The following is an 11,370-nucleotide window of genomic DNA, read 5'->3' on the forward strand; positions in this document are numbered from 1 at the left end:
TTAAAAGGGGAGATAATTAAGAAGTAATGAAAATATGGTGTCATCTATTAAAAATCTTAAAACCTCTTTGACCAGATAAGACAAACTTCCTTAAAGGGTGTAGATTCAAAATTGTTCAAATCATGGCCCCTAGGGGTAGGTCATATCACAGTAGGGGAGATCAATGTTTTAAATAGGGATATATTGGAAAAAAATCTTTTAAAATCTTCTCAAGAAAAGCAGGGCATATATTAGCAAGCATCCTCAAGATTACTCATTAGCTCAATTGAGCTATAAACTCTCGTGAACTTTTATGAATACCTGTTGTCTGGCATGTCTGTGTGTCCATCCGACCATCTCTATACTTTATACATTTTTTACTTCAAACTAGCCTCTAAGCACCCTTGAATAAAGGGGATTCAACTGTTTTCAAAGGAAGGGTCACACCCTTTTCAAAGGGGATATAATCAAGAAATATTGAAATTATGGTAGCATCTTTTAAAAACCACTAGGCCAGAAAAGACAAAACTTAAATGAAAACATTCCTAAAGAATCTGGATTCAAAATTGTTAAAATCATGACCCATGGATGTAGGATGGGTCCACAATGGCGGATCAGTTTTAAAAGGGGATATATACTGACCCTATGTTGTGTGGATTCATGTTGGGTTAAGTCATGATGCCATTTGGCAAAAAAGGGGTCATCATTTGGATTCAACATTTTTTGTGGGAATAAAGAGATAAAAAAATCTTTTCTGAAGAACAACGGGACCAGGTTGACTCGGATGGGTGTTGTGTCCCATGGACCTCTTGATATTACATTCTCAAATCAATTTTATAGGTGTTGAAAACCAGACTGGCCATTAGAAAGACTGGACAATATAAAGGAATTTTAGACTGTGCAATGAAAATTCATCAAAAAGAAGGTGCTGCAGTGTTTTACAGAGGATATATACCCAACTTACTGGGGATTATTCCGTATGCTGGAATTGATCTAGCTGTTTATGAGGTGAGAATCTAAAATGTTTAAATGACCTACAATAAGATTGAAAATGTGCCGGTTTCGAGATATGTCCGTGTTATTTCCCTTAGGTGAACTCTCGTACATAGTAAGGTACAAAACAACTTGTTTACACAGGGGAGTGGGACAAATATCCATTACTGCATAAAGGAATGTGTTCAGTAAGTTTATTATGATATGTAGTTTTATCACCCGATTTCAACTGATACACAAACTAAGTAAATGTTAAGTATTCAAGGAGTAATTAAATACTTGAAATTCTTATTATATCACATTATTTTGTTGCTCCTACCTATCATATCTAGGATATTACTTGCAAATATGACATTGTATTTATGTTTCCACTGTAGTAAAACATTTCTTTTGACAGTATTTTATATTTCCAACATTAAATATTTAAAAAGAATTTGGTTTCAATACATTTATCATCTTTCTCACTAGCTGTTGGTCCACTCTGTCCCACTTACATGTAAGCACTCAAAGTTCCACAGGAAACGAAATTACGGGGAAATACTCGCTAAATGCGAGTTAAAAATTGAAATTGCGAGTAAAAATCACAAGTGATGGCAACTTTTTGCGAGTGAAAAAAAAAAGATCTTTTTTCTGGATTTCCTCGGTTTATTGGCTGTACTTTGGCGTTTACAATAATTTTGTCTTGTGCATAGAAACGCTTTACAGAATGAATATACAAGTATTGGAAAAAGTAAACGTGGATCGAATAAATAACTAAGGCCAAGGTCATCTCAGTCAGTGATGTCGAAGATGGCCTACTTGAAGCACACTTCGGGTGTCTCAGTGAGGTCTGATTTAAATAGCAAGCATGTTGATCTTGTCCGTGTTTACATGAAACAACACATGACAGTGTTAGTATCACCGTTTCACGCGGTGTCCTTCTGTACTCTATAGTCAAACACTTCGAGGTCACGGGTTTTTTTCCAACTAGAATTTTTTTGATGAAATTTCCAAAAGTTTTGAACATATAGTTTGAATTGGCGCAAACAGTCTTCAAGATTTCAATCCACATGATGTTGTAAATAGGTAGTAGATCTCTGGACAGCGAGTACACTGCACAAGTGTACTCTATGACCCACACCATGCACCCATGTATGTTGGCTGATAATTCATTAAATTTTAAATGAAAGAATTCTCAATCTTATTTTTATTAATGCACTTTAAAGAAGATTTTCCCTATATTTTGGTAAAGAGACATGCTTGTTTTCTTAAATTCCTGTAAACAGCAATCGATTGAAAAATGCTAGTAAAAGCTCAATTTCGCTAGTTGGAAAATAATCCACTAGTTAAAATTTGTTAGTAGTGAAAAAAGTTAATTTCGATCCCTGGTTCCACTAAAATGCACCTCCTACACAGGAGAGCTCTAATCTCGAAACTGGTGTATTATTGTTATCCTGTATTTCATCAGTGCAGTTCGTATAGTATACCATGAAATATTTAAGACGATTGAAGGTCAAAGTAGGTTTTAGTTGAAATCTGTGTTGTTTAGATAGTTTCCAGTAATCATGGCATTAAATACTCGGGATAGTTTATATATAATGTTGCCATAGTATGATTTTGCCAATGTTCATACCATATAACCATTTTCATCTTCACATACCATATTTTCCCTCTCGATTTCATTTCTTTGGTTTGGACACAGTGCGTGCAGTGTGTTTTATAAAAAACTCACTGATTGACTGCCCTTGTAAATATAAGTTGTGAGGTGCTCATAAGGTAGCAGGATTTGTCAGCATCATTTTCCAGCGGAAGCAGTGATCCAACAACACCGTCTTCAGATATCTTCAAAGGGTGCAAAAAGTTATTTACTATTTATGGTTCATTTGTTATTACACCTCCATGACCAGCACTTCATCAAACCACGAGTTCCTAGTACCATGTTTACCTCAATTACCCAGTGTATCTTCTACTGAAGGAGTTACAGTACTACACCTTTACGTGGATGATTTAAAGTTTAATCATAGGATTTTATATTGCTATAATTACATCACTAAGACTCAGCTTCCCACTGCCTTAAATACTGATAAATTATTTCAGATCCCTATTGGATTTGACCTTAAAAACCTATTGTTCATTACCAAGACAAGTTATATACTTGTTGTCCATTTGTTTTGTCAGACAGGTGAAAAGTACATAACTTAACACAAATTATAACAGTGAAATATTTGTATGAATTAAATTCTAATCTATGCTGGAAGGAATTGTGGATAGTGATGGAAGAAGACTCGAAATATATGGCATTGTAGTAGGAATAATTTCAGAGTACCAATGTAATTTGCAGTGATATTGTGATGCAATAATATCAATATGTTAATTTGAGAAACTTGTGTTTTTTCCAGACATTGAAAAAATTATACATGAAAAAATATGAAAACACAGATCCTGGAATATTTGTTTTATTGGGATGTGGAACCATCAGCTGCACGGCTGGTCAACTTGCCAGCTATCCCCTGGCCCTTGTGAGGACAAAACTGCAAGCTCAAGGTAGGAGTATTTTTATGCTTTTAATCTACCCTTTCCCCATATTTTCCCAGTGTCATTATGCAACAGTAATTGGAGATTTAGGGTCATATAGTTGTTGGTCTGTCTGTTAGTGTTTGTCTTCAAAAACTTTAACCTTGGCCATAACCTTTAAATGGTTAACACTGGGTTTCTTATTACATGTACATATGTGTATTCCTTGAGACAAGACATTTCTTTTGATATAAGAAGTTTACCTTATGACCTTGGAGTTTGACCTCATTTTTAGCTCTCTTGGGTACCTGTCTTGAGAGCTATTGTCTTGACCCCATTGTTGGCATCACACTTTTAGGAATTTTTTTTTTATCTGGGCTGAATTTTCCAAAACTTTAAACTATATCTTTTGAACCAAGGGGATTGGGGTTTGATATTTTATGTATAGATTTTTCATCAAGAGACATTTGTTTTTGGTACCAAGACATTTAACTAATGATCTTGGCCTTGAACGTTGACCTTCTTATAAAAAACTTTAATGTGGTCCTTATCTTTTGAACCAGTGAGGATAGAGCTTTGATATTTTACATATAGATGCCCTATGAAGAGAGCTTTGTTTAGGTACCAAGGTTTTTGACCTAATTACAACTGCCTTGAACTTAAACCTACTTTTCAAAAACTTTTAACTTTAGCTATATCTTTTGAACCAAGAGTAATAGGGTTTTGATATTTCAAATAAAGATGCCTCATTACAAGACATTTCTTTTCGTTCCAGAACTATTGATTTTTTTTTTTTTAATTTTTTTATTTTTTTTATTTCACAAACATTGACATAAGACAGAAGAACATTTGCCATTTTTTTCTAACCACTTTCACACACTTTCATACTCACACTCATACATCAGGTATTTTCAAATTTTTGTATTTCTAAATTCTGATACGCAATACATTTTTCAACCTTGTATTTGTTGTATAGATAAAACAATAGTTCCAAGAATCTTGGCAATTTGGTTTTTTTCAAACAAGAAAAAATATATTGTTTTGTATAAAGGATAAGGAAGTTTACAATTCTGTTGCTTTTCGACAATGGGAGTTCACCTAATAAAATATTAAGTACATTAAAACCTATTCTTTTGGAAGTTGTTTTATAAATGTGCATGCTCAGATTGCTCCATAATATAGATACTTTTTCACAGCCAATGAAAACATGTTGAATTGTCTCAACTTCATCATTACAAAAGGTACAACAATCAAAAGACACAACATTGATTTTTTTAAGATAATAATTGACAGGCAGAATTCTATGAAGTAATCTATATTGTAACCATTGGATAGTAGAGTTCTTGGTAGTCTTAAAACATACAGTAAAAGCATCCTTAACACATATTTCTATTCCATAAGCTACCAGGTCTAAATTCCACTTTGAAACAGAAGTAGGTATATCATGGTTTACATTTAACTGTTTGTAAACAGATTTAGTACATTTAGTTTGCAAAATCAAAGGTTTATAATATATTGGAATATAAGGTGTAAAAGATCTATTGAATAAACCTTTGTTTTCAAACAATTTCATATGAGTTGATATTGCACTCAATACACTGTTATATTGTAATATACAAACTTGGATATCAAATTTATGTTGAAAAAGGTTATGTGATAAAAGATTCCCTTTGTCATCTAGGAAATCGTCTATGAGTTTTACACCTTTTTTATACCAGCTTTTGATAAACAGTGTTTTCATACCCACTCTAATATTTGAATTATACCACACAGGAATGCTGGGATAGGATTCCTTGTAGAAATTTTTGTCAAAGGATTTTATTACATGGAGCATAGAATTAAAAACATCTTGCCAAAAAACATTATTTTCTGGAATAACACATTCAGAGATAAATGCATCTCCAAAATCAAGTAATTTGTGAACAAAATCATGACCATTAATTGCTTCAAAAATATCTACCCAAGATTTATTTCCCATCAATAACCTTTTCAACCATGAACATTTTAAAGACATGATAAAATTGTTGATGTCCACCATTTTTAGACCTCCATGATGGTGGTCTTGAGTTACAATAGAACGTTTTACTTCGTCACATTTTCCATTCCAAATAAATTCAAAAATATCTTTACTCAATGAATTAATTATCTCCTTTTTCGGTGTTGGTAGTGATAGAAATAAATGGTTTATTTTCGGAATAATTAATGTTTTAACCACTGTAACCCGACCAATTGGTGTTAGAACTCGCCTTTTCCAATGTTGTAGCATGCTCTTTATTTTAGGAATCTGTATGTTGTAGTTTAAATCTGTAATTTGTTGTAAGTCTACTGAAAAGTTAATACCTAATAAATTGAAAGTTGTTGAACCCCAGTCAAGTTTCCATCTAGTGTGATGAAAGACCTGATTTGAAAACTTTTTAGATCCGATCCAAACAATTTTAGTTTTTGAGTTGTTTACCTTTAAACCAGAAAGTTTAGAGAAAAAATCTAAGGTATCTAATGCTGTAAAAAGTGACTTAGGTGTCCCATCAAGAGCAAGTGATGTATCATCTGCATATTGACTTATTTTGTGTTCCTTATCACATATCACAATACCTTTTATATCCTTATTTTGTTTAATTAAAATTGCAAGAATTTCTGCACAAAGTAGGAACAAATAAGGTGCAACAGGGTCGCCTTGTCTACAGCCCCTCTCAATATTGAATTGAGTAGATAAAAACCCACTCTGTAACACTGCAGCCCTAAAATTTGTATTAAGAATCTTCACCCATTCAATAATGTATTCACCAAAACCGAAATATCTTAATACTTCTTGTTAAAAACTTGAACCTTGGCCATAATGTTTTTAGCTTGCCTGAGCTGAAAGCTCAAGTGAGCTATTCTTATCACCCATTGTCCATCTGTCTGTCTGTAAACTTTTCACATTTTCATCCTCTTCTTCAGAACCATGATTCATGTTTGTTCAAATGAAGGGCCATGCTCTCTTGAAAGGGGAAATAATCACAAAAAAAGGGTGGGATCATCTAAAAATCTTCTTAAGAGCCACTGGGCAAGAAGACTTCAAATTTACATGAAAGCTTTCTGACATAGTGCAGATTCAAGTTTGTTCAAATCATGGTCCCTGGGGGTAGGGTGGGGCCACAATAGGAGATCAAAGTTTTACATGCAAATATATAGGGAAAGTCTTTAAACATCTTTTTCTCAAGAACCACTGGGCCAGTGAAGTTCAAATTTACATGAAAGCATCTTGTCATAGTGCAATTACAAGTTTGTTTAAAGTATGGCCCCCAGGGGTAGGATGGGTCCACAAAAGGGGATCAAAGTTTTACATATAATTATATGGTGAAAATCTTTAAAGAACCACCGAGCCAGAAGAGATCAAGTTTACATGAAAACTTCCTGACATTGTGCAGGTTCAAGTTTGTTCAAATTAAATCCCCTGGGGGTAGGATGCATTAGGGAATCAAAGTTTTAAATGCAAATATAAAGGGAAAGTCTTTAAAACTCTTCTCAAGAACCGCTGGGCTAGAAAAGTTCAGATTTTACATGAAAACTTCCTGACATTGTACAAATATAAGTTTGTTCAATTCATGGCCCCCAGGGGTAGGGTGGGGTCACAATAGGGGATCAAACTTTTAAATGGGAGTATTTAGGGAAAATCTTTTTTTTAAAAATGCTGATATATGATAAAATTCTTTTAAAATATCTCCTGCACTATTTTAGCTAGGGCTTTCATATTTTGTATATACCTTTTTTACGGAAAGACCTTTCATATGATGCAATGGTGTGTGATCTTGTGACTTTAACCTGGAAGTTTGACCTACTTTGAATAAAAATCTGACCCATACAATATGTTGTGAACTATTTAAGGTAGATCTTTCATATCTTGTATATGTATTTCTTATAGCATGACCTTTCATTTCATATCATGATCTTTGATCTTGAACTCGGAGCTTGACCGACTTTTAAGGAAACAACCTATTAAATACATTCGAAACCATTTTAGGTGGGCCTTTTATATTTTGTATGTAGATTTTTTTTATGGCAAGACCTTGTACACAATGGTGTTTAATTTTTTGACCTTAGAGTTTGGCCTACTTTTAAAATAAAATCCTTGACCTATTTCATATGTAGGCTCTTTATGGCAAGACCTTATTATTTCGTGAAGCTTGACCGTATGACCTTGAAGAATGAAAGCAATGATTGTGAGAGATACTGTAATTCAAGTTATAGTAGTCCATGTAGGAATGCAGTCCAGACACCGGATATTTTTTACCTTCTGACTGCAGGATTTTCCCCATCTGATTATCTTTTCTTGTGTGTATTGGATTACATGTAGTTTGCATCTGTTCTTGTATATATTGGATTTGTTTGTTTATCTGTTCTTGTATATATTGGATTTTGTTTGTTTCAGGTGCAAAAGCTGATTCAATGCTGGGTCTGTTCAAGAAAATTATAAAACAAGATGGACTTACAGGACTGTATCGAGGCATAGTTCCAAATTTCATGAAAGTAATTCCAGCTGTTGGAATTAGTTATGTGGTGTATGAAAAATCTCGACAATGGTTGCTAAATTGAAGTTAGGGATAAATAGTAAAAAAAATTCTCATTGATACTTCATGTATTACATTATAAATGCTGGTATGTATTCTTTTTGCAATTTTGATGTTGTGATGTAAATTCTGTAGTTGAAATTTGTGAGTATCTGTATGTAAATTCTGTAATATTTTTAAAAAGAACTGTTCATATATATGTAGAAAGAAACAAGTGTTTTCCTGCCAATTACATGTATGATATATTTACCTTAAGCAATGTATTTTTGTCAGTAATAACCTAGTGTAATTTATTTCACATTAAGAAAACCAACTTTTCAACTTGACATGAAAACCCACACACTACAAGAGTAAATGCCTAGGTCGTTTGATGGGGGATATGTAAACCTTAATTTCTGTATTACCAGCTTTGGTCGGTTTTACAGATTGTCTTATGCTCTCATTGTGTGTGTGTGTGTATATATATATATCCCCGTAACACAAACACATCTAAACATTTATTCTGTAAATATAAGCTATGAAGTATTGTTGTGTAGAGTATTGCCATAAGATGTAATAATATTCATTTTACATGTAAATCTTGCGTCTTCTCGGCATTGCATGCTGGTTTATCGTATTACAGAGCTCTGTATTCAGCAAACTCTAGTGTCAGTTCGTGACAACAACCCTGCTTTACAAAAGTTCACACAATTATTGTCTCTCTTGGATATAGCTTCGTCAGGCTGATTTGGATGTGATTTACAAGTGTGATAATCCTCAAGTAAAATGACATCAGCCTGTATTATGTATATGAATGTATTTTAATGGACAGGGTTAGTTATTTTCTCATTAAGACCGCTTCTTTTAAATGCAGTGTGCATGGAATTACTGTTTATATTTTATGTTGTCAGCAGCACGTTTTGATTCAGAAAGAATATACAATAAAAGAAAAAGATATGTTTCTGAATCAGCAATATGTAAAATGACAACAAGAAAAAATCACAGGAAAATAATTAAGATATTGCCTGCAGATTTAGTTTGGTAGTGCACTCTACTTGTGCATTTAATTGAAAGTAAGGGTGTGTGTTTTATCTTCACTTTGGTGTACGAAGAACAATATATACATGTATGTATAGAAATTGTAGATGAAACAGTTTACAATGATTGCCATCATTTCTGTCTCAGCAATACATGCACATTCATTGTTGAAATGATGTACTAAGTCGCTGCCACTATAAAAGACATGATATTTTTTAAAAACCGAACTTACATGTAGATTACGTGTATCTAGGTAGAACAGTTCATTAGAAAATAATGTGTGTGGGGAAAAAACCATTCTGTATCACGACACATTTGTCACTATTAATTGAAGCAAGACTTTTCTGTGTTTTCGTCACACCACTCTTTTCTTATCGTACTGATTATTATCATTTCTGTTAAAAAGGTGCATAATTATGAGAATCCAATGTAGTGACATGTTGAAAATCATTTTTGCACTATATCAAGCAACTGTGATATCAGTAATCCATGAATATTATTAAAGTATATGCATATATCTTGATAGTAAAACCATTAGAAATTGTTATCTAATTCTATTGCTTCTAATTAATTTTTCTATTTCTTACACAACTTTCATGACATAAAAACTTACCATTCCAGCATAATAGATAATATGCCGTAGAATTCTGTGGGTATTTTCCAGTATCATAGATGCATGTATCGTGGTTTCTAAATGTTTTCTTTGATATACTTTGTGACATTTGCATTATCACTTTTCTTACTTTTATACTTCTTGAAATGGTAACACATTCTGATCATTTAATCCCCAAAGTCCTGAAACAAAGTTGGTGTGTGGCTGTTGCGGTTTATGTGCACAGTATTCAAATTTTCTAGTTATTTAAATTACGAACTAGTTTGTAAATTATTTAATAATGTAGAACATGGATACACCAATGAATTTTAAACCTAGACTTCCAATTTCAAAGTAAATTTAATTTCTCGTAACTTTTCTGTGGTCTAAATCCGTGTGTATTATCATGGTATCTGGTGACACACTTTCCCATTCCATGGTTTTGGGTCCACCATGGTATGTAAAAATGTTGCAGCAAGAGATTACAGCTTTAAATAGGGAATATACTTGAATGTATATGTAGTACAATAATTAATTCATGATAATGTCCCTACTTATTTGTATTTTGATATATTCATAATAGATAGAGCTTTCACAATCCATAGAAATCTATGCATGTATAGGCTGTATAGAAAAGAAAAGGTTATTTGCAGCTATCAAGTACTGTATTGTTTATGATCTTTTTTTAAATACTTTTTTGCAATGCTATGTTTCTGTTTAACCTGGAATTGGATTATGCTGCATTCCATGAAAATTGTTGATTTTTATTTTTTCACACTGTTATTTTTTTATTTAGTTGCAGTGTAGACATTAAGTGTTTTGTTATTATGAAACAGAAGCCTGGAAGTATAAGGCTCTTCTGAAGAATAAACTGCTTTCATAATAAAGATTTCTGTCCTGTCACAGATTCTGAATAATATTTGATATTTAGTAATAAAATTATAAAAACTTCATCTTTGTTGTTGAAAATTGTTAATGATTAGGCAAGAGTTACCCCCCCCCCCCTTTCAAAATATATGACTAATTTGGACTCATCCTAAAGTCATAACCCTGGGTTGTGAAATTCACTATTTTTTGTACATTCTTTTCTGCTATTCCCAAGTATGCATTTAGATTTTATACAATATCAGCAAACTAACACATAAACACTATATACTAAGTTTGGCCCCACCCTGGGGTCAAAACCCTTACTCACCAGGGGAAAATCAAATTTACAAATTCGGTAAAAGATTACATGCTCTATCCATTTAGTTTCAATTTAGTATCAATAGCACTAAAGAAGACGTTATTTAAGCGTTTTACACATGAACACTATATAACAAGTTTGGCCCCTCCCTGGGGTCAGAACCCCTACCCCTGGGATCATGAAATTTACAATTTTGGTTGAGGCCGTCCTGCTCTACATCACTATATATTTAGTTTTTCTTAGATGTGTGTGGTTCTTGAGAAGATTTTTGAAAATTCGTCATTTTGGAGCAGTTTTTGCCCTGCCCCTATGGCCCCATGGGTGCAGGAATCCTGAAATTTACAATTTATGTTCCCTTTGTTCCAAATATGTTTCATATCAAATTTGAAAAGAATTGGAATGATAGTTATCAAGAAAAAGTTAAAAATGTCTATTGTTCACTCATTTAATAATGACCATTTTGGCCCCACCCCGATACAAAAACCCCTACCTCTGGGATCATCAAATTTACAATTTTGATAAAGGGCTACCTGCTCTATCTATATACTTCCTAAATATCT

General features: G+C 33.0%; 1 protein-coding gene across 2 annotated transcripts in view; it reads left to right on the top strand.

Moving 5' to 3' along the window:
* LOC125679253 (calcium-binding mitochondrial carrier protein SCaMC-2-like) overlaps positions 1 to 10,577 on the top strand; it is a 36,308-nt gene extending 25,731 nt beyond the window's left edge. For both annotated transcript variants that reach the window (XM_048918334.2, XM_048918335.2), the window contains exons 8-10: positions 820 to 987; positions 3,351 to 3,495; positions 7,877 to 10,577. In XM_048918334.2, the coding sequence (XP_048774291.1) occupies positions 820 to 987; positions 3,351 to 3,495; positions 7,877 to 8,040 (477 nt within the window). In that variant the 3' untranslated portion in view covers positions 8,041 to 10,577. The remainder of the gene's footprint in view (positions 1 to 819; positions 988 to 3,350; positions 3,496 to 7,876) is intronic.
* The last annotated feature ends 793 nt before the right edge of the window (positions 10,578 to 11,370 follow it).

Source organism: Ostrea edulis, chromosome 2, assembly GCF_947568905.1.
Source record: "Ostrea edulis chromosome 2, xbOstEdul1.1, whole genome shotgun sequence".
In the NCBI taxonomy this organism is placed as follows: Eukaryota; Metazoa; Mollusca; class Bivalvia; order Ostreida; family Ostreidae; genus Ostrea; species Ostrea edulis.